Genomic DNA, 22386 nt, shown 5'->3' on the forward strand with positions numbered 1-22386 from the left:
TGTCCCAGGTTCGCCGAGCTGTGCACGCCACCTCTTAGCTCTCTCAAGGAGAGTGATCCTGTGACCTGTAAGATTTCTAGGAGGCTGTGAATTCAGTGGTCATCCTGAGTGCCCACTTTAGCAGCAGCCTGGTTCAAGATGCTTGTGTGTATCCAGTCATTGTACTGGAGAAGAGGCGCGGTCCCAGGCAAGGTGCGATGTGTGGTTTGAGCGGTGTTTTACTTCTGTAATCATAGCGAAGCTGTGTGAACTGCTGCCTGGCTCTGAATGTGGACTGTCAGCTTCAAGATCAGACTGAGCCTGTAGAGCAGAATCCATTGTTCACAGCAGCACTCGTGTCACTTTTGACTTGGAAGCTGACAGCAGCTCAAAAAAAAGGCAGATTATTTAACCAGGTAACTTTCAGAAACACTAAAAAAGCAATGTGGGCAATTTTAATGTTACTTAAAGGCTGTAAAGGCCAGGCTTGTCAGAACCTCTGCAATGAGGCTTGTGCTGTAAGCAGTTTTACTCATAAAACTGTGCCTGCCCAGTTTCAAGTATTTTGGCTGCCCTTCTGTGTCTTGGCAAAGACCTCGACGTGCTGATCTAGAGTAGGATGAAGTGTAGCTAGTCTTTTTAATATTTGTTGGGTTTTCTTGTAGCCCTCACTCTCAGAGTTGTCTGTTTCAGAAGCTGAGTTACATGGGACCACATAACATACCGCCTCCCTGGAGTTTGTATGAATTTTATATTTCTAGTGTCAGTATTTTATGTTTTGTGTGGGGAGGGAGGACTGGGCTTGGTTGGACATACCCCAGGTAGGAAGCCCTCTGAACATGAGAGAGAGGGAGTTCCTGTAGGATGCCGATAGGGATGTTTGGAAGCATTTTCTTTCCATGGTGCTGCAGGGGTCGCAGGGCTGGGATATTTCCTCCATCTCCCAAGTTATGCTGCCTTGTACCCTTCTGACCTAGGTGTATGCAAAGTGTAACCCAGGAAGCATTTCTTCTTTCTTTGACCCCATAATTAATGATTTTATTCTGTGTCCCTTTGAGTAGCAGCTGCTGCCGCATTTAATCTTCCAGCCTAATCTGAGCCTGGAAACAGGACCTTCCCTGCGCAGCTCCAGCACAGGCATTGGCCCAGCAGCCAAACCCGCAGTGATGGTGCGGGCTGGTGCTTTCACCCGAGGGTGCGCGGCTGGCGCCCAGCTCCCGGGCAGGGGGAAGGGCTGGGGGGCCGCAAACCGGGCTGCGGCCGGCCCCGTGCGGGGCGGAGGTGCGGGTCCCGCGGGCCGGGGCGCTGCTGCCCTCTGCCGGCGCGGGGGCCCCACCGCGCCTCCGCCTGCGCGGTACCCGGGGCCGCGCAGTGACCGAGGCGCACGCTGCCAGGAGTGGTGCCACGTCTGTGACCTTTATAAAACTCTCATCGCGACAGCAGTACAAGCAATAGAAAGAACATCTCTTATACACATCTGAATAAATACAGCCTGCGCCCTGCGGGCACAGCCGGGCGCGGGGGGAGGCAGCGTGGGCTACACATGCAGCGACTGGACAATCACAAGTGGCCGATGGGGCGCGTGACAACACAGAGACGTGTGTAGAGATGCGCTCAGACCGGGCCTCCGGCACGAGGGAGGCATCCATAGAACGTGAGACATGTGAGAAGACAGCGAGGGCAGCCCACCGGAGGCAGGGCGCTGGCAGACGCACGCTCCCACAGCGGGCACGGGGCTCTTCTTGGCAGAAGCAGGCAGGGTAGCCCAGCTACATTTCTGTTTCTGCTAAGAGGCTGTCACCAAGCCCTGACGTCATCAGGACCATCTGGGAGCTGGAATCTGTGGCAAGAGAGGGAGAAAACCATGAGCCGCTTGGACTGCCAGAGGTGAGGATGAGGAATTAAGAGCGCTGCAGGGTGGGAAGCAAACTGCTGAGAGGATTGTGAGATTAAGTAGTAACTGGGTCTACTCTGGCCACGCAGCAGAACAGAATCGATGTTTGGGGAGGGGGGAGGCAGAGCCAGCAGCAAGAGCCCAGGGTGGGGATCTACATTTGCTATCTTGGCTGTCAGAGGAACACTGGCTCCGAACCCTCCCCACATACACCTGCAGGTGACACTGGCTGTGCTGACCCAGCCATGCCCCTCCCCAGCCCCACGCAGACCTTTAAATCTGCATTCACTGAAATGTCTTTTCAGCTACAGAGTGCCCAGGTGGGACAGGCTGGCAGGCTGCAAGCCAGCCAAACCCAGGTAGGGTGGTGGTGCTGCCTTCCCAAGAGCACGGAATGCAGCAGGCAAGCAGCCATCTTATGGCAGCAGAGCCCTGGAAACCCTGACTTTCTGCGCTGCGTGAATGGAAGGTTTGTGCAGCCCTTCCCTGCCTGCCTCGGGGAAGTGAGGGCAGCTTGCTGGCTCTGCAGTGGCACAGAGCAGCAGCCGGGAACGCTGTGGCTCTCCCCACGCCAAGTGAATCAGCTGCAAGGAGGATGGGCATGCATAGCAAGTAAGAAACTCAGCAGGGTACCAGTTCCCCATCTAGGAGCCTTTTTAAACAGAAAAAAATTTTGTTTTTTCCTAGACGTGAGGGAAGAGATCTTTAGTGGCTGTGTGCTTCAGATCCAGAGTCCTACACATTCAGAACTGCTGCGTGAGATCTCTATTTTGGGGATCAGTTTCTGGAAACTGTATGCAAACTTGGCCAGAGCTGTCAGTAAAGGATTTTTATGGCTCTAATAAATGAGGATCCAGATGTTTTGAGGCCTGGGGAGTGGTTGTGCTTGTCTGCTGCTCGTCTAATATGAGAACTGGGAGGGGGGAAAGGACAACTATAAGTAAAAAAACCCAACACAAAAAACAACCAAAAAAACCCAACAAACCAGCAGGATCACAAGGTAGGCATGACTATGCAATATCATATACACAAACAATACACAACAGGCTACTGCTATCTCCATAATACACTTTTTTTTTCCTGTTAGAAGCAACAGACAGGCTGTGGCACCTGGCTAACCCTTCACACATTTGAGATTCAGCAATAGGAATAGCTGATGCCATGTGGATTGCAGGGAGGTTCTGGAAGCAGTAAGGAATGACATGAGCTTTGGCTAGGATATCTTCTGGCAAGGGCCCCCAAGATCTTTAATGCTCCTGTCCTTAAGTTTTAAGACTTTGCACAAAGATTTTGTTCCTGCAGTGTCAGGGAAAATGCCTCAGAGGTACCATTCCCGCTCTGCAGCAGCCGCATTGTCCTTGGAGGCTGCCTTTCCGAGCACAACTCAGCCCAACACTATTTAACACAAAGGTCACGCCTGGAGGCTGTCTGGATTCCAGTTCACAGGGAGCAAGGACAGACCCCATTCAGCAACCCCACCACGAGAGACCAACCCCGATTCCTGCCTGTCAGCCCCTGCCCGCAGCTCAGGTCCCAGAGCTCTTACTGTTCTGGCAGATCCAGGGGTTCTTCTCCCTAGCTGTGACTTCGCGAGCCTCCGTCTCCTCCTCTTCCTCACCCTCTGAGAGCAGGTCAGAGATCTGCTGCTGCAGCTCAGGACTAATGTTGTTCTCTGCCAGGATGAGAGTCCGCAGGGCCGTGGGGTAATTCTCTACCATGTCCAGCAAGGTCTGGAAAGAGATATAAACAGGCTGACAAGCAGCACAAACAGCAGCTAGGCTAAGCAGAAAGCTTCAATACTCCATCTCCCAGCAAACTCCAGCCCTCCTATTCTTACCTCTACTTTCCCTTGGCCTTGGCCCTCCCTTCGCCAGGCTTTCTGAGAGCCCGAGGACCTCTCACCTTTCTGTGGGAAGAGCTGAGCCTGGATGTCCTGGCTCTATCTAAAGAGGAAACGACTGCTCTACGCCCTGTTGCAGCCACATACGCAGGCTAGTCCCCTCTTACCACTAGGAGCTGAGGTTCCAAGAGGAGAGCCTGTGCTACGCTACCAAGCCTTGGCCCTTACCTGCCCACAGAGCTTTAGCTCTGATCCTCAGTTCACAACTCCAACCCCTTAGTTCCTCCAAGAAAGCCAAATTACAAGCTGCGTGCTTCTCCCTGCTGACATGAGGGAGATCCAGGAGCCCTAGGTCAGAGCTGTGGCTTACAAGCTCCTCCTGTGGCTGAACGCAACAGGCCCGGGGAAAGCAACAGCACCCCTGGGTGCAGGGAGGGAAGGGGGTGCATGTGGACTTACAGAGGGGGACGGAGGTAGGTAGAGGTCCTAGGGCCTCTACGGATGGCCAGGACCTATACCCTTGAGATGTCAGTGACGCTGTAGAGTAACTGCAGGTTCTCATACCTGGGCCGACTGGTTGGTAAGTCCCGTTCCCTCCAAGTCCAGAACTTCAAGGGTTCGACTGGAGGCCACAGCGACAGCGAGCATCCCTGCTACCTGGTCACCTGTGGGAGAATCAAACTGGGGCTGTCGGCAGTGTCTGCCTTCCCTCATGTAATAGCACATGCCCTCATGGGCCCGGGGCTGTCATGGAAACATCCTCTGTATTTCTGCCATCAGATGACCTCCAAATCTCAGTTACCTTGGGGTGGGAGGGGGGAAGCTGTTAACCGAGACAAGAGACAAGGTAAAGGTGCACCATTTTGTGGTTACAGGAGCAGTCACTGATTATCGGGGGGAACACAAAGGACCACAGTGAGATTGGGTTTATTCCCCAAGGAACCACATCTTCCCAAATCTCCTTCCTACTCAAGGATGCGAGGGCCTTTAACAAGCCCTGTAAAGCATCCCAGATGCAGAATAAGGAGCTGAATACCTCAGTCGGGGGGGGGGGTGGGGGGCTGGAGCTGGACAGAGGATTCTGCACCAGCTGACAGATTGCTTCCCTGGAAAGGGGGCAGATTTTTGGGGGTGGATACAGCAAGACCAGGAGCATTAAAGATTGATGCTGGTGAAGAGACAGGATTCTAGTGTGTTCTGACATTACCCAGCGAATGCTAAGATACTGTACAACTGTGACACCTCCTGGGGGAAAAAAAAAAAAAAAAAAAAAAAGGCTGCTGTCAGGTAACAGCATGAGGCCTTTGCTGCCCAAGAAGAGGTACCTGGTCAGACAGACAGGGCCTGGAGAGAGGCTGTGTTTCCAGGCGGGGTGAGGAGGGGAGCATCCTGCTGATGCTCAGGGAGGCATGGCCCAGTCTCCTCCTCACCACCTTGCATCAGAGCTGGAAAGAGTTGGTTTCTATGGCAACGAGTGCCAGGCTCTCCTCCTCCTCCTCCCTGCTCCACAGGGAAGATGAAGGGGGGAGCATGGGGACATACTGCATCTGCCAAGCCAGCACTGGGTGCCCAGGGTTTCAAGAACAGGGGAAGCAGGGAGGGTTCAAACATGATGACAAAGGCAGTGGAGTGGGAAAGGCACAACCTCCTTTCTGCACTTCCCTGCAGGGCACGTGGCCACCTCACACAAGCAGAGCAGCGAGGCTGGCTTTCCCTACAGCCAAAGGCACCTGGCAGAGTGAACTGGGGGTCAGAAGGCACTTATACAGGAAACTGCCCCATCCTGCTGGTGATGCTCTGCCACCTTTCTAGAGCTTGGTCCCCAGCCACCCCCCAGTGTAAATCACACAAACGCTGAGAGGCAGGAGTGCAGTGTCCCCTGCTCCTCCCTGGCCACCCAGCTTACCTAGGGGGTTGTAGTCCAGGTTCAGCACACGGAGCTGTGAGCTGTGAGCCACTGCAATGGCCAGGCGTCCCCAGCCTTTGCTTGTGACGCCTGGGTTGGCGCTCAGTGTTAGCTCTTTGAGGCCTGGAGAAGAGAGAGAAGCCAAATCAGAGCCTTAGAGTCACCAAAGCAGTCCCAGAGGAACTAGTTCAGCTAACCAGAACAGCTTTGGGTTGTGCCCCCTGTATTCTGACAGGGTAGAGAGTCTGGTTTGCTCCGACAACTGTTGTCACATATTTTACTGATCAGTGAAACATTTCACTGCCTTCAGCAGTAGCCCTTCATTTGCCCATGCTGTGACCACCCCATTTCTCTGCTTTCCCTGCCTGTGTCCCGCTTACCCTAAATAGAAATAGAAACAAGCAAGGGGTGTGCAAGGTGACTGACAAGGAGAAGGAGGTGACAGGTTGGAGAGAGGATAACAGGGACCGTAGCCTCTGAAGCCTGCACCTGGGACAGGTGCCCAGCAGAGATAATAACAGCATCAGTGGCACTGTGAGCACACAGAGGAGAAGGTGCTGGGGAGAGGTGGAAAAAACACTTTGAGAGTCAAGAGAGAGGGGTGGTGGTACCTCAGCACATGCCCGCTCTCAGTTTAACTAGCCCACTGGCCTCTGACCACCAAAGATCATTGCCTACGAAGATCCGAGTCATGGCACTAAGTCTATGACCATGCAATACACACTCACAGAGTGCACCCATAAGCAGGGACAATTCCCAAGCACTGACAGTAAAGCCAAGCGCTGAGGTGGGAGGTGGGGGCACACTATCTATTTATCTATGGTCATTATCATATCTACACCATTACCAACATGCAAATGCAAAATAATACATTCAAAGTCCAGGCTGTCCCCCTCCAGTTTCAAATACTCCTGCTGTGAACCAGAAACAACCTGTTGTCCCCGAGCTGCAAACTGCCAGCAGGACAGATCAATAGCAGGAAGCCCACGCCTGCCCCAGGCAACCGCTCCTCTATTGCTTGCTTTTCTGCTTAAGTTGGGGAAAGAAATTCCTCAGCTCAGGCAAACTATCGAGCCTGCCTCCTCCAGGACTGGGGATTTACTGCTGCATGCATCTGCTCTGTGTGAAAGCTCCACCGGTCGTTGTGAGGCCCACGGCCCCTGGTGCTTACCGGACTTGGCCCCGTCAGGCGGCAGGAGCCCACAGATAAGGTTGATGCCTTCATCACCCAGCATGCAGTCTCCTAGATCCAGAGCCACCAGCGAGGGGTGGATGGAGAGAGCAGGGTTGAGGAGGGCCAAGCCTGCATCTGTCAGGGGACTCCCATGGAGGCTGTGCAGGTAAAAGGGAAAATTACCACGGAGCCTTCTCCCCGGGGGCTAGCTAACCTGGCGGGCAGGCAGGATAAGGAGGAGGACAAACGGTAACCCCCGGTGGGAAAAAGCGCTGGGAAGCCTCTGCTGCGAGGGTCTGCTGGCCGCTACAGCGGCTCTCCTCTCGCCGCCTGCCCGGGGGTGCGGGGGACGCCGGCGGGGCAGGGGCAGCCCCCACCCCGGCCACCCGCCGCTGGAAGCCGGGGCTGCGCCCGCCGCCGGCGGCAGAGGCGTCCCCTGCCAGGCGGGCGAAGGGCGAGGGGCCCCTCCGCAGCAGCACGGGCGCCTTCCCTCGGACAAGCCCTAACCCCAGGGGCTGGCCCGGAGCTGCGAGCCCCCGAAAGACCCGTCCCCGGCCGGGAGAGGGCCGGGACACCCCCGCAGCCCCCGCCCCGCTGTACTCACAAGAGGGACTGGACGGAGCGGTTCGTCTTCAGGGCCTCGGCCAGCTGCTTGACGCGGTTGATGTTGGAGACGATGCCCAGGTTGAGGTTGAGCTGGGCCAGGGAGCGGGACTCGGCCGCCCCCCGGCAGACGTGCCCGAAGTCGCGCTCGGAGAGCTGGCAGCCCCGCAGCGACAGCAGCCGCACCGAGTTCTCCCGCAGGCTCTCGCAGATGTCCCGGATCTCCGCCCCCGACAGCGTCTCCCCGGAGATCTGGATGGACCCCGGCAGCATCTTCCCCCCGCTCGGGGAGCCGCCGCCCGCCGCCGCCCGCCGCTCCCGTCGCGGCGGCTGGAAGCCGGGGGGGAGCCGCGCTGCGCGCTGCGGGCCGGGGCGGGCGCCAACGCTGCCGCTGCCGCCGCCGCCGCCGCCGGGCAGTCCCAGCCCGGCCCACCGCGGCCCCGGGGGCGTCACCGCGCAGCCTTACCGGCGGCCGCCGGGCCGCCCCGCTCCACCCGGCGGGGCCGCCACCCCTCGGCGGGCGGCGAGACCCAGGGGAGCCATCGGCGGGGGCTTAATCCGGACGGGCGGCGGGCTCCGAGCCCCGCGGGACCGCGCCTCCCCACTGTGCCAGCAGCGCCGGGCGGGGGCCGGGCCGCCCCGCGGCTCCCCGCCCCGCTCCGCCCGCACCTGCCGGGCCGCCCCGCCCCGCCCCGCCCCCTCCCCGCCGCCGCGCCGGGCCCTCCTACCGCCCGGGGCCGGCCGCTGCCGCCGCCTCCCGGCCCCCCACTTGCGGAGCCGCCTCCCCACGGAAGGGGGCGGCCGTAGAGGGACCCGCCGTCCCGCCCCGGCCTCCCCCACCGCCATCTTGTGCCCCGGCGCCACTCGAAGCCCGTGAGGGGCTGTGCCTGCCGCGCTGCCCTGAGGCGGCGGCGGGGCCCGGGCTGCGCCCCTGGCACTGAGGGGGCACGGGAGGGGACAGGGGACGGGTGGGAGCAGCCCCGGGGAAGGGCTCTCCCTGCCAGCCCCGTGCCCGCCTGGGGAAGGGGCCAAAGCCGCCGGGCCATGGCGTGCGCCGGGTATAGCTGCTGAACAGCCATCTTCTGCCAGCTTCAGTGATGTTTATGCTTTAACCCGCTACAGCTGGAGCTCGGACCCAGGGCTTAATGGCAGGGACGGTGGGAAGCGCTCCTCGGGCTCACGGAGCCGGGGCTGGGAGGCACCGCGGGATCCTGCAGCACCTGCCTGCACCCTGGGCTGGCCTGAGGGGTGAGGGGCAGGCCTCCCCCTGCTCATTTGCGGGTGTGGGGTGCAGGGATTTGCCCCCTCTCTCCCCCCATTGGGTAATCCTGCGCTTGGAGAGCAATAGGAAGCAGGGCCCCTGCGTTTTCAACTCCACTGAGCTGAAGAAGGAAGTCAGCGATGTGGAAATTAGGTTAAACCGCCTAAGTAGGCAGCTTTCTGCACGTAACTAATCTGGCTGCTGCACACAGCAGTGCTCAAGTGAATTCCAGCCCGGTGGGTAACCCTGGGACAAACCCAGGCTCCTCTGCTTGGTTTGCAGACCAGGACAGGAGAGAGGGGATGGAATGTGAGGGGAAAAATAGGATCTGGGGGGGGACACGAAGCAATTCTCCACTGAAATGGTGGAGCAGGTCACCAGGGGTGAGGGCTGCACATTAGGTCTGGAATGAGAAAGGGGAGCAGCAGCAGCTAAGAAGCTGGACTTAGATTTTACAACTTTGGCAGTGATATCTGACTTAAGAGTGAAGGTGTCACCCTGCCCTTTGAGTAATCCGTTGCTGTTCTCTAGAGCTATTCTGTTTCCCTGTTGCACAGAAGTGCATAGGCTTGATCCTGTACCTGCAAGACTGCCGGCTTGGCAACACATCTGTGCTGGGATAAGAGCAGCAGCTGCAAGCATCCAGCTGTTGTACGGGTGATGGCTTTCAAAAAAGGAGCAGCTGATCTCCAAGGTCACATTAAATGGCCCAGGTGAGAACAGGATCCTACATATTGCAGGGCTAATGAGGGACGGAGGCTGGATGTCAGCGGCAGGCAGGGGGGCAGCCAAAAAACCACCAGCTTCTGATCCATACAGGTCGACTGGAAGACTGCACTCAGTTTCACCTCCCAGTTACCTCCAGGCACTAATTAACCCATGCTTTGTTAAATAGGCTATTATTAGATAAGTGCTTGGAGGAGAGCCCCTGGGAAGCGTCCCACTTCAACTGACAGCAGCAGCCCAGAAATGTTGATGAAGATGCCCTACTGCTGGCATCTCCCTGGTGCTAACATCTTCACTGCCTATCATCAGGAGCAAAAGCACATTAAGGAGACAAGTGTCCTACCTCATTTTATGCTCAAATACATTGGGAAAAGTGGCACAGAAGCTAACAGTTCAAAGCTTTGGCACACTGAACCTAATTAAGGGCTATGCAAAGGGGAATTTGGCAGTGGTATTTTGGGAAAAAACTAGGTATTACTTCCTTGCCATGTGCAGTTACCCAGCAGGTATGAGGAAGACAGTTTATTGTTTACCTACTGGGGGCACAATGAATGAGAGGACTCTCTAGACTGATGCCATTACGAGCTAACACATAATCAGAGAACAACAGTGGATGAGGAGCAGCTAGAGTGAGACTAGATTGAGGAAGGAAAACAAATGGGAGAAGAAGCAGCCTACCTGTAACCCAAAACACAACTAAGGTGACAATTAGCACAAGGATGGAATGTAAAAGGAGGGTTGGATTCCCAGGTACAGCAGAGAGAAGGTCATAGATGCTTTAATATACATTTTATCTTCCTCTTTATAATCTGACAGCTTATATATATTTATTTCATATTTAATTAAAAGGGCCTTATGCGGTTCTCACAGAGCTACCCTTCCTCAAAAAAGGGGAGGTAATGGGGGGGGGGAGTTATTTCAGATTTGCTACAAGGGAGGAGGGAGAAAAATTTTTAGATTTGCTGCGAGAGCCATGGCAGAAAACAAAGGCAGAGATAGTCTGGCACGATAGGGCCGTGGAGTTTATCCTGGTATCTAGAGAACTTGAGTAAGCACTGAGATGCCCTCCCACAAGGACTTTAATAAGGCTGCATGCTCAGCATGCTCTCTGGAACTGCAGCACACACGCATTTCCCTGCAACAGTGTGTCCCCCTCTGTCAGCAAAAGGAGATGCTGAAGCTCTCAGCTGAGTACTGAATTTCTGGCAGCACCTAACAGTTCAGCTTCCAGCTGCTGCTGCCCAGAGAATTAATCAGGGCTGAAGAACTGGAGCAGAGCAAGCCCCCACAGCTTCCGAGAGGGTGGCTGGTTGTCACCCTGTTTGTCTGTCCCCAGATGACATGACACACAAGCTGCACTGGGGAAGCTTGCTGCTCTCTCCTGTGCTTTGAGTGAAAACAAAGGGCACAGCTTTGTCCTTGGATTTAGCTGTATGGCTAGGTGCAGGAAGACAGCACAGCTCTTCTCTCTGACAGTGTCCATAGATCAGCAGCAATACTTTAGCACAGAATGATTTTTCTTCTTGGTTGGACTTACTCTAGTGACAATTGTCTCTTTCTCCTTTCCCCATGCCTATGCTTTGAGAATTTGCACCAAGAGAAAGAGACCCGTTCTAGGCTGCCAGGGCAAGAAGTGTGAATTAGAAAGCATCTTCCTGTGGAGTTCTAAAGAGGGAAATACCAGAGTCAGCATTACAAACTAACACTTCCATTTTGTCAAGTTTGGAAGTAATAGAAATTCTGGGAGCTTGAAGTGGTTCATTTGGTCCAAAAAACATGGAGACTACTAGCCCAAATAATTAATTTTGTTCCCCCATATAACTTGCTCTGAATGCTGTTCTTCTGCCAAAGTAAGGCAGGGTTGGGGGGTGAAAAAGAACATGTCTATCATGTTAGCAGATGAGCTTCTTGCTCTTGGGAGGAGAAAAAATTACAAACTTGGGAATAAGCAAACAGTGGAAAATAGGTCTGACTGAAAATGCTCAAGTCCTATCCAGTGACATTTTTAACTGAAGCAGATGACCAGCCTGATTACAGTAGCTGGCACCATCTTCCTCTCATTGCACCTTGGCACTAGTCTGAATGCCACTACAGTTGCATCCTCTCCCACTAATATAAGCAAGGGACCAAGGAGCGCAGTTCTGACATCTGCCTTGCACACAGCTAACTTGTGGGTACATCAAGAAAGGGAAATATTTTGGAGGTTTTCCAGCCCAAGCCTAAGGGTGAACTTCTCTGAGGGGTGGCTCCCCTCCCCTAATCATTCAGAGCTACCGGGAGAGAAAAGGTGAAAGCCAGTTATCAACTAACAGTTTTCTACTCGTGGACCAGTACAAGTTAGAGCAGCGAGGGAAGGCTACATCTGAACTACTGAGTTGTGGGTTACTGCAATGCAAATAAGCCTAGGCTGAGCTGTTCCGCTTCCCCATCCTCACTGGAGCTTTCCCGCATCAGTATGCTGGAGATAAATGTGTCAGCTCTGTTACCATTGCACACTCCCCCACTTCTCCCTTTGTTTAGTGGGAACAGTGGAAAAAAGTTTGCCAGAGACTATCAAGGCTCCAGGAGTCCTTTCAGACATAAGGCCTAGATTCAGCTTGAAAAGCCAGGCAGCACACACAGACTGTGTCTGGGGGAGCAGGAAGCCGCTCCTGCTCAGAGCAATGAGGTGAAAGTTCCACAGCTGGGAGACATGCAAGCAAGCTGCATGAGGGAGGGCTGAACTAGCTTAACAGAAATATCCACAGAAGACCATGCACAAACATGTTACCCCTGCAGTCAGAACTGCCGTCCCACAGAGCAACATGGGCAGAAGGGTGACAAGAACAAATGTCCTGTGAAAGCATGGGGACAGAAACATTTCTGACATACACAGGAGAAGGGACAGCTGAGGTGAGCTGGGATCAAGTGAAAAGAGAAGGATCAACCTGGAACATGACAAGGAAGAGCAGGTGGTTAAATATCATGCTATTCCTGAAAATATCCAGACAAACTAAAGTTCCTGTGTCTCTTGGACTATGGAAAAGGTGCCCAAGACAGGCCACATATCACAGAACATTTGAAGCCAGACAGCAGAAAATTGCAAAGAATCCTCTGAGTCTAGGACAGGACAGCTAAAGGCATAAAGACCCAACACCGCTCTCCCATTACACAAGTAGGCTCAAACATAAGGCACCACTCAGCACCAACATCAATTTAATTCTTCCCTCTTCAGGACAGGAACAGGGCAGATGCCCCTGGGGTTACATCAGCAAGCAGCAAGGGACAAACCGCACTGGGAAATCCCAGCTAAACATGCAGGCAACAGAACCACTCTACTCAAGACAACCCAGACCTGGGTGAGGGAAGAACGTAGTTCTTCTGAGTCACTGAGGTGCAGTCTGCTCAGCTGTCCAAAACTGCAACTGAAAGGACAGCTCCAGCAAAACAAAACCAGTCTTCTTCCTACTGTTCTGTCCTGTTCCTAAGAGGCAGCAGGTTATCATCGCCCTACACAGCCCCAAAAGTAGTGAAGGAAGCAAGTCCAAGTCCGTGAAACTACAGGGTCAATGCAACTGCTTTGGCTGTTGTGTTCAATACAGCATTGGAAACAACTGGAATGTCTCGGGCAACTCTCTGAAAGGGTGGCATGTTGGGTCCTTCCAATGTGTCCAGGATACCTGCAGGAAACAGAAAAAGGGGGAGTGGCAAGAGTTAGTTCAGTTGCACAGATGTTTTTCTCTCTCTGGCCAGGTAGTGGTCGATGGCAACAGGGCCCAAGGACATACAAAGCACTTGCAGGTGATGGGAGGAGACACCTAGCCCCAAACACTGAACAGGAGTAAACGCATCCATCCGGAGACCAAAGGGCACAGATCAGAGCTTGTCCGTGGGGCAGGGAAACTGCATGTTCCCAAGAGGAACATAGATCTTTTCACTTTGAGGGTGCCAGATGCCCATCTGACCTGAATGCAGACATTGCCAGGGATGCTGTTTTGCTGAGGCAGGTTGGTAAGATCCCATCCCCACCTCATCCCAACACAGATCCTGTTCTTAGACCAATTGTTTGTTTTCAGCCTGAGATACCCTTGCAGACTCACATCAGGAGCTGCAGTGTGGAATTTTTATCACTGCAATACAAACATAAACCGTGCTTGGCAGGAAACACGCATACAGATACAAGTGTCCTCCAGTCCGTCAATTACCCTCTCAAGACTGATAATCAGTCTTGGAGTGCCTTGAAGAAAATTGCTTGGAGTATATGTTATCCTGTTTCATCTGCTGAAATGTTGCAGATCAGAGCTCAGAACCTTCACCAGAAGAATGGATCTAGGAAAGAATCGTATTTACATCTAAAAAGACTTGTAACGCTACGCTATAACCCTCGATTATGCAGATTTATCTGAAATATGAACAGGTCTGGCTGCCTGAACTCATAAAGAGGCTTGCGGAATAGCATATTTAGGTATTTGGAAACTCTCTAGTGATAAGGTGGGAGAAGACTCTTTTTTTAATTTTATTATTTTTTTTTAATAAAAGGAGATTGAGCCTTTGTTGGGAGAAAAAAAAGACACAGAAAGGGGACCCAAACATGTATAGCCCAGTAAACAACACCGACAGGGGAAGATGCAGCTTCTGCCATTTGTGTTGTACAACACAAGATAAAAAAGGTGTAACAGAAAGAAGGAAGACAACTTGTGACACATTTCCTGATCAGAGAAAAGCAACCTGACTTCAGCAAGATTCAGAAAGGGACCGGACATCTGCATGCAAGAACAGTCAGTGCTGTTATATTTCACTTGTGGGGAAAGAATAAGCATCCTGCCTCACAACTTAGGTCTTAAGTATTAAAACTCGGTGTACAGAAACTACCCCACATCTACCTGTTGCCCTACTTCGACAGTTTTCTCTAATAAAGCTAGTACTGGTCATTCTTGAGTTGGAAACTGGCACAGATGCCCTCAGGTCAGATCCAAACTGTCCATCCTTTCTCTCAGAGAGAGCAAAAAGCAGCTCCTCTTCCCTCAGATCGAACAGGATAAGTCTTCATATCTCCCTTGCTTACCTTCCACCACCTTGTGATAAGCAAAGTGCAGATAAAGGAGGAAAAGCATATGCAGAGCAGCAAGGGTCCCACACAGGATGAGCCGCTGGGTATGCCCCACGGTGCGCGATACCAACACAGCAACCTAGGAGAGAGGTGGAGATTAGAGACAACGTAGCTTGTACCTGAGCCTCTGGCACTGCAGTCAGGAGCACACAGGAGGATAGACCAAATAGCAGCAGCCAGGGGAAACACTGCTCAGAACCTTTTTTGCAGTTGGCACCAACAAATTCAGAATAATCTGACTTGCTTTTGTGTAGGTGAACCTTGCCCAGTCTTGCCAACGAGTGCAGGATGCTCAGGCACATGGGAGCAAGGGCTGTAATGGAGTAAACTTCCTGCAGCTGTTAGAATGGGTGAGGATATTAATCCAAGCATCACCACCGTACACCAGTGGCCAAATAATCCAGAAGCATCAAGCTGTTCTTCACAGCAGCCTGACTGGCTGTGAAATGAACTGACAGGCCCAAGGAACAGGCCCATTTTTGTACCCAGAAGAGGAGGGCTGCATGGCTGCCCATCCCTTACCATTCGTAGCGTAGAGAGTCCACCAACAACCAACCAGAAGATATAGAAGAGGGAGTGGAAGTGGATATTATAGGTGACAAGAAGAGTGATGCAGTGTCCAAAAAGACCATAGCCCTGACAACAAAAACATGTTACAAGCGTCAGTCTCACAGAAGGGGCCACTGATCAACAGCACGAGCATCCCATCCCTGCAACGCTTCACAAACCACTCATTCAATGCCAAAAAGCCAACCAGCACAACAATTTTAACAGCAGCTCACACCCAAATAATCTTTCTGAAGGATTCACAGGGATGTCAGAGATTGCAGCAACTTGGGAAAGAGAGGGAAGTTTTTTTACCACCAGGCTCTCAGATCAGGAAGTGCAAAGCAGGAGACCTGCACAAAGGAACTCTCTCTTTGTGCTATCACTGTGCCTGGGATGGGGCAGGTCAGAAGAGCATCCCTGCATTCCAGGTTGTCCCACTGCAGTTACCCGGGACCACCAGTCTAACAAGGACTTTTCCCATTCTCTGGGAACAGCTTGTGCTGGAACACCATGCAGCCAACTTGCATCTTGGGGCAGCTCCATCTGTACATACCAACAGTGACAGCATCTGCACCATTGTGATTTGGGCATTGCACAGATATGCCAGGAAATAGATGAAAGAGGAGACGCCCAACCAGTAACCGAAGCAAGTGCCAATGGCTGTGCCCATCAGTGTGCCTTCCCTCTGTGGAGACAGCATCAGGATGAGGAGGACTCAAAGAAGTGACCTACCAGCACCCAAATTCCACCTCAGAGAGTCCCAGAGCCTTTCTAGGCATTATCAAATAGTTAGCTAGCAGTGTTCAGGGTGCCACATGACCTACACCCCAGCTCTCCCAGCAGCAGAGCATCAAGACTTTCTGATGCGTGCTTCCTCTCATCCCCAAATCAACAGCTTCTTCCTCAAATCTATCTGCTTTTCAGCAAAATACTAATCAGTCATGGAAGAGGTCTCCTGTCTTTTTCCTAATATCATTATAGGAACTCAGATCCCAGTCAAACCAGAACTTATCACTGAGACTTGACGTACAATTATGGTGTCTGAGGTCTTCATCCCGTGCAAAAGGATGGCCACAAGTGTGAAAACCAGCATGAGGGGTCCATACAGCTCGCCTGCAATCTTCTACAGGAGGAGATAGATCAGGGAAGGTTTGGTTAGTGCTCCTGAATACCAGGCTCCCCACCCCAAGCGATGTGAGAAATGCCCTGGATGAAGTTTTATTACTTGGCCGCCTCAGAAGTAACAGCAAGGCTGCTGCTGACAGAAGCCAGGCAGAATAGGTTGTGTCATAAGGAGCCTGGGATATGCAAAGTCTATAACTGCACCAGCACTAAAGGTAGCAAGCACACTGAGGTTTGGAACAACCACAGGAAAGGGATTACTAACATTTTCAGCGAGATGAACATGTAACAAACTCAGGTCCTGAATTCAGTTCAGTTTTACAAGGTGTCTGTGGGACATGCCCTTGGCCAGGGAGTCTGATTCAGCAACAAGGAACTCACCTGTGGGAAATTAATCATCTTCACAGGAATCATGGACTCCAGCAGTCTGCATCACAGCAAAGCAGGGAACGACAGCAGGAGCAAGGAGGACAACAGGATGGTTAACAAGATGCTTCAAAAGCAAAAGATCCCATGCACCCATTACCAGTATTTCCTGCTGTGGTCACAGGCCTTGGGGGACAGAGATTCCTTCTAAAGAGTCACGGAAGGTTACTAAAGGAGAAAAACCTTACTGATCAGTGGGTTAACTTTGCTGGAGGGGTGGTGGTGGGATTCAATGAAAATGCTTAGAGGCCCACTCAGGGATGAGAGACCGTTGACAGAACGGCAGGAAGGAAAAGGCACCTTTCTTCATCCATCCTCACAAAACTTTGCCTTTTTGGACACAGCTGTGTTGCAAACCCAAAACAGGCCACATGATGCAGCCGAGTCCTAAAAGGCTGAAGATGTCCCAAAGCCTCCTCTTGTGCCCTGAGCAGCCACGCAGGGTGACAGGCGAGGGGGCTGGCAGCCCACCTGCGGGACCTTGTCAGGGAGGCCGGGACACCGCAGCGGGACACCGGACACCGCAGTGTGCTTCCCCGCAAGGCGCCCTCCTGCAGGGCTGCAGCCCGGCCGGCTCGCCTGCCTCGGGGGGACAGCCAGCCCCCCCACCCCCCCCCCGGCCCCCAGCGGAGACGGCCCGGGCCGGGCCCTGCCCACCTGGCTCGCACTTGGACGGGCTCCACGTCGAAGTATGGCCGGAGGATGTCGATGTTGGCGTAGAGGCTGAAGGCCCTGGAGGCCTGCCGCTTCCCCACCTGCCACATCTGCGGAGAGAAGGGAGCTGGCAGCGGGCGGGGGGGCGCCCCGCGGCGGGGGGCGGCGGGGGGCCGCGCTCACCTGGTCAGCCACCTGCCGGCCCAGCTGCCCCCGCAGCCCCTTCATGCCCAGGAACTCCCCGTCCTCCTCCTCGGCGGCCCCCGCCTCGCCCTCCGCCTCCTCCTCCTCCTCCTCCTTCATGCGCTGGTGCATCTCCCCCATGTCCTCGAAGCTGGAGCCCGACGTGTCGTCCATGTTCTCCATGTCGATGACGGCGGAGCCGCCACCCTGCGCCGGGGCAGACAGCGTCAGCGCCCGCCCGGCTCGGCTCTGCGCTCCGCCGCCCCCGGCCCGGCCCCACCTGCATGTTGTCCTCGAAGCCGCCCCAGTCGGCGGTGCTGCCGCCGGTGCCGCTCCTGCCGCCGCCCGCCGCCGGCGCCGCCATGGTGCCGGCCGGGCCCGCGCCGCGTTGGCTGCCGCCGCTCGCCAGCGGCCCAGCGCCCGGATGTGACGTTCGCAGCGGGGCCGCTCCCACGCTCTCGCGAGGGCGGGCGGGCGCCGCCATCTTGTGTGTGGCGCAGGCCGGGGCAGGCGCGGCGCGGGGGGGGCGCGGCGAGCAGAGGCGGCGGGGATGCGCGGCCACGCGGCCCCCGGGCGGGCGGGCCGGCCGGCGGCGCTGGCGGGGAAGCGTCGCGGTCCCCGGGAGCGTCGCGGCCACGCGTGGGCGGGCGGAGGCCCGTCACGTGCAGGGGAGCCCCGCCCCGCGGGCCGGGCCGGCGGCGGCCATGGCGGGCAGGCGGCGCACCGACGAGCTGCGGGACCGCGTGGTGCTGGGCGAGTTCGGCGTCCGCAACGTGCGTGAGTGGGGCGCGGCGGAGCGCGGGGGGCGCCCGGCTGCCGGCCCCCTCACCGTCCCGCCTCTCCGCCTCCCCGCAGGTCCACACCACCGACTTCCCCGGCAACTACCCGGGCTACGATGACGCCTGGGACCAGCGGCGCTTCGAGGAGGTGGGCGAGGGCCGGGGGCGGGGGGGAGGCCGGGGTGGGGGCGGGGGTCGCGTCCCAGCCGCGGCGCCCGGCGTGACCCGCGGCGGGTGGCCCCGCAGGCGTTCCGCGTGGACATCGTCCGTGAGGAGGAGGGCGCGCTGGAGTTCGACATGGTGGGCATCGACGCCGCCATCGCCAACGCGTTCCGCCGCATCCTGCTGGCCGAGGTACCGCCGCGGCGGGGGCTGCGGGGGAGGCCGGGGGCGCCGGCCTGGGGGTGGGGGCAGTTGCCTGGGGGCGTCCTGCCTTACCGCAGCCCCTGGGACTGGGTTCGGAGGAGAGGCGCGGGTTCGTGCTGCACGTGTGCCAGCAGCCCAGGGTTAGGGCCTTGGCAGCGTCAGCAGTGGCGCTTGTTGCTCTTCAGGGTGCTGTTGGTACTGTCCATGGATCGACCTGCCTTTCACCTTTGTGATCGTTTGTTTAAGAACAAAAAACGGGGAAGGGGGTGTATCAGGTGTAAGCGTATATTGGGTAGCCTGGTTTGGCAGAAATAGCGCTGAAGATATTCTGCAGGGCAATTATTTATGGGAGAGAATAGGCACTCTAGAGGGATATTTAGTTGGCGCGTAGTTCAGCTGTCGTCTCACGCTGACTTCGTCTCTGGTCTCCCTGAGGTGCCAACCATGGCTGTAGAGAAAGTCTTTGTGTACAACAACACATCCATTGTGCAGGACGAAATTCTGGCTCACCGCTTGGGCCTCATCCCTATCCGGGCTGACCCTCGACTCTTCGAATATAGAAACCAAGGTGAGTCTTGGATCAAACAGAAATATTGCAAGTTCCCCCCAAAGCAGGAAATCAGGGTTGCATAAACTGAGCAGAAGTGTGAATCCGTAGAGGCTCATGCTTTTCTTCCCTTCTCAGGAGATGAAGAAGGCACAGAAATTGATACTCTGCAGTTCCAGCTGAAAATAAAATGCAGCCGAAACCCTCAGGCAGCCAAGGAATCATCTGATCCTAATGAACTATATTTCAATCACAAAGGTGAGATGTCTCCTAAAAATAGGTGCTGTTTTTTTCTTTTTTGGTCTTGGGAGACAGGATTTGGTCTGTTGTCTCTGCCCTGTGAGCAGAGCAAGCTGGTGCCCATTCTGCTAAGCTTACTTTTTCCCATTTCTAGTCCTGTTTTGAGACAGTAGCTGGCTGATACTTTTGGCTTCTCTTCACAGTGTACAGTAAACATATGACGTGGGTGCCCTTGGGGAATCAGACAGACCTTTTTCCAGACGCTGACTTCCGACCTGTTCATGATGACATCCTCATTGCACTGTTGCGACCTGGCCAGGAAATAGATGTGCTTATGCACTGTGTCAAGGGTATAGGTGAGTTGTGGGTCCTGGGGGCAGCGGGAGGAGGAATGTGAGTGCTTGAACTAGGGTACAGCTGTGTGAGGGGTGGAGAACCAGCTTTCCCCCTGCACCTTCAGGCCCTGTCATCCCTGCACTCATTCCGAGGTCTGCACTCACCCTTGACTCTTAATTCTTCATGCAGGAAAAGATCATGCCAAGTTTTCTCCTGTGGCCACAGCTAGTTATCGACTGCTTCCTGACATTACTCTCCTGCAGCCTGTTGAGGATGAGGCAGCTGAGATGTTGCAGAAGTGCTTTTCCCCTGGAGTCATTGAGATCCAGAATATCAAGGGTACTTTTTTCGTGCTCTAAGTGCCTTATATCTAACAAGCCTTAGCAGAGACTGATAAGAGACTACAGCCAAAACCTGTAGAGACACAACCACATTTTGTGGAGAAAACCATGTTGTGATGTTGCCTTGCTGATAAGCAACTGCTCACACTATTCAGAGCCTGGTTTTATGAGTGAGTGAGTGGCTGTCATGTGCAGATGTGTTGGGTGATGAACTGGGATGTCCCTGAAATGCTAAGGCATTGGGTGCCTGACTGCAGGGCTTTGCAGCTGCTGACCACAGCTTCCAGCACTGTTCAGTTGTCTGTAAGACTGGGTAGTGAGCTTGCTCTTCCCAGAAGCTGAGCATGCAAGAGACTTCATGTGTCCTGCCCAGGGGTGCATACAAGCTTTGAGTTTGCATTGGAACTGTTCAAGACCAGTACTGTCAGGTTAGAGTTTTGTCTTGGGGATGTGCTAATTCTTTATTGGTGGCTTCACTGCCTTTGCTGATGGGGGAGTGCATGTTTGAGGGGTAAGCACCTGCTGTTACCGCAAGGCACCCATCTGCTGCCGGTGCCCATGTTGTTTAATCTTTTCCCCTTTAGGAAAAAAGGTGGCAAGAGTAGCCAATGCACGGTTGGACATGTTCAGCCGAGAAGTTTTCCGTCATGAGAGTCTGAAAAACCTTGTGCGTCTGGCAAGAGTACGAAACCATTACATCTGTAAGTGCCCCATTTTCCATAGAACATAGAGCCCTGCTGTGGTTGTGCAAACAAGCAGAGACTGGCCAGCATATACAGCTGGGTGTCTGCCTTCCCCTTCCCTCCCACATCATCAGCATTGATACATTCGTATTCCAGTGGGTAACTACTGAGGCTGTGGTTTAGTGTTGCTTTGGGATCAAATGTGTTTGTCCTTCTGTAGAGGAATTATAGAGGACTGTATGAAAAATTTATTTGTAAAAAGGTTGTAATGATTGTTAAAAACATAAGGTATGAAATGTTAAAAAAAGGGGGGGGAAGTTAATTAGCACTGATAATATACAACTGTGGGTTGGCTTCAGGGGAGGTGGGTTGGCCGATGTAGATAAGGTGCAGGTGTGGCTGGTTAAGTTAAGTGGTTGAGAGCCAGTGAAGAGAGAGCAGCCGAGGAAGAAGCAAGGGAAGAGGGAGTGGGCCCTGGATGAGGTGAGATGGCAGCAGAGGGACTGTATGAAGAGTATGCTGGTATGAGATGGTAAAAGACCTTGTTGCAGCTTGATAGTTTGGAGAGTGCTGTGACATCCTTGCTGCCAGCAAATCGTTACATTCTTCTCTGGCTGTGAAGATCTGCCTTGTCAGAAGGGCGGTATAAGGGAAGACGAGGAACAGGAATGCTGGGGCCAGGGGTAGGCTGAGGCTGCCTGGTGGCTGTACTGACCTACGTCTCTGTGCAGTTTCAGTGGAGTCGACGGGTATCCTGCCTCCAGATGTGCTGGTGAGTGAAGCCATCAAGATCCTGATGGGAAAGTGTCAGCGCTTCCTGAATGAGCTGGACTCTGTGCCTATGGAGTGACTAGGCTGTAGCTGGGAAGTGTGTCCCTGCGCTGCTGTTCTGGGCTGCCGGCACCTGCCGGCAGGGTTGATGATCTTCCGTAGGCAAGAGGTCTGAGACGGGCTTGTTAAGAGTCCTAGGATGATCTCTTTGGATTTGGCTTCTGTTGGTAATGAGCCTCAGTGAGGAGATGCACTAAAATAAAGGCTTTTCTTTACAGCTGTCTCCTCTGCTCTTCACAATTGTGAGACTGTAATACACAGAGAAGAAAGTGGCAGCAGGTGTAAAGATGAATAATAGCATTTATTTTAGATTGTATGAAGTATGAGAAGATGACTGATACAGCAGTGTAGTAAAGCACTCACAGTGGGTCAGTGAGATTTAGCAAGTTAGTATCAGCGCAAAACTTTTGCAGGTGTCTCAGACCAGCTCAGGAGTAGTTAATGTGACAGCTGAAAGGCTGTGCTGTCAGAAGGCTGGGACACTTCTCCCATGAAGAAAGGCTGAGGGCTGGGGTTGTTCAGCCTGGAGAAGAGAAGGCTCTGGGAAGACCTTATCGTGGCCTTTCAGTATGTAAAGGGGACATGGAGGTATGGCCTGTAGTGATGGGTTTTAAACTGGTAGAAGGTAGACTTAGATTGGACAGAAGACCCTGATCTAGTGAAATATGACCCCGACAACAGCAGGGGGTGTTGGACTAGATGGTATTTGATGGTCTTTTCTAGCCCAAACAATCTATGGTAACAGTATTGGGCTTCTCTGTGCAAAGGTGGGGTTCGAAAACATGCTCTGTAAGGACTTGACCATCCCTTTTTAAATATCTCAAGGTAAGGCATTTCTCCCCAGGTGTTAGATTTGA

The 22386-nt window shown here is 54.0% G+C and overlaps 3 protein-coding genes across 3 annotated transcripts; 1 reads left to right on the plus strand and 2 right to left on the minus strand.

The window, feature by feature from the left end:
* Positions 1-1376: 1376 nt before the first annotated feature.
* On the minus strand, positions 1377-8082 carry LRRC73 (leucine rich repeat containing 73). The gene is made up of 6 exons (XM_040611964.1): positions 7398-8082; positions 6791-6951; positions 5620-5742; positions 4278-4378; positions 3420-3603; positions 1377-1819 (listed from the first exon to the last, which is right to left on the minus strand). Exons 1-6 carry the CDS (start codon positions 7667-7669, stop codon positions 1749-1751), a joined length of 912 nt encoding a protein of 303 aa, XP_040467898.1. The 5' UTR covers positions 7670-8082; the 3' UTR covers positions 1377-1748.
* Positions 8083-12561: 4479 nt separating this feature from the next.
* On the minus strand, positions 12562-17905 carry YIPF3 (Yip1 domain family member 3). The gene is made up of 9 exons (XM_040612315.1): positions 17687-17905; positions 17407-17613; positions 17227-17333; positions 16525-16570; positions 16052-16144; positions 15575-15706; positions 14995-15108; positions 14428-14551; positions 12562-13042 (listed from the first exon to the last, which is right to left on the minus strand). Exons 1-9 carry the CDS (start codon positions 17888-17890, stop codon positions 12921-12923), a joined length of 1149 nt encoding a protein of 382 aa, XP_040468249.1. The 5' UTR covers positions 17891-17905; the 3' UTR covers positions 12562-12920.
* Positions 17906-18037: 132 nt separating this feature from the next.
* On the plus strand, positions 18038-21744 carry POLR1C (RNA polymerase I and III subunit C). The gene is made up of 9 exons (XM_040612314.1): positions 18038-18179; positions 18262-18333; positions 18432-18539; positions 18987-19119; positions 19237-19356; positions 19542-19694; positions 19864-20013; positions 20600-20716; positions 21430-21744. Exons 1-9 carry the CDS (start codon positions 18111-18113, stop codon positions 21546-21548), a joined length of 1041 nt encoding a protein of 346 aa, XP_040468248.1. The 5' UTR covers positions 18038-18110; the 3' UTR covers positions 21549-21744.
* The last annotated feature ends 642 nt before the right edge of the window (positions 21745-22386 follow it).

This window comes from Falco naumanni, chromosome 12 (assembly GCF_017639655.2).
Source record: "Falco naumanni isolate bFalNau1 chromosome 12, bFalNau1.pat, whole genome shotgun sequence".
Taxonomy (NCBI): Eukaryota; Metazoa; Chordata; class Aves; order Falconiformes; family Falconidae; genus Falco; species Falco naumanni.

Excerpts from the sequence above, each read along its gene's own strand:
- LRRC73 (XM_040611964.1), bottom strand. The coding sequence starts at position 7,669 with ATGCTGCCGGGGTCCATCCAGATCTCCGGGGAGACGCTGTCGGGGGCG. Across the intron at positions 6,952-7,397 it reads CGCTCCGTCCAGTCCCTCTT|CCTCCATGGGAGTCCCCTGA; the intron begins GTGAGTACAGCG and ends TTACCTGCACAG. Across the intron at positions 3,604-4,277 it reads TTACCAACCAGTCGGCCCAG|ACCTTGCTGGACATGGTAGA; the intron begins GTATGAGAACCT and ends ATCTCTTTCCAG.
- YIPF3 (XM_040612315.1), bottom strand. The coding sequence starts at position 17,890 with ATGGCGGCGCCCGCCCGCCCTCGCGAGAGCGTGGGAGCGGCCCCGCTG. Across the intron at positions 16,571-17,226 it reads CCCGTCCAAGTGCGAGCCAG|ACTGCTGGAGTCCATGATTC; the intron begins GTGGGCAGGGCC and ends GCTGTGATGCAG. Across the intron at positions 14,552-14,994 it reads GACTCTCTACGCTACGAATG|GTTGCTGTGTTGGTATCGCG; the intron begins GTAAGGGATGGG and ends CCTCTCTCCTAG.
- POLR1C (XM_040612314.1), top strand. The coding sequence starts at position 18,111 with ATGGCGGGCAGGCGGCGCACCGACGAGCTGCGGGACCGCGTGGTGCTG. Across the intron at positions 18,180-18,261 it reads GCGAGTTCGGCGTCCGCAAC|GTCCACACCACCGACTTCCC; the intron begins GTGCGTGAGTGG and ends GCCTCCCCGCAG. Across the intron at positions 20,717-21,429 it reads AGTACGAAACCATTACATCT|TTTCAGTGGAGTCGACGGGT; the intron begins GTAAGTGCCCCA and ends GTCTCTGTGCAG.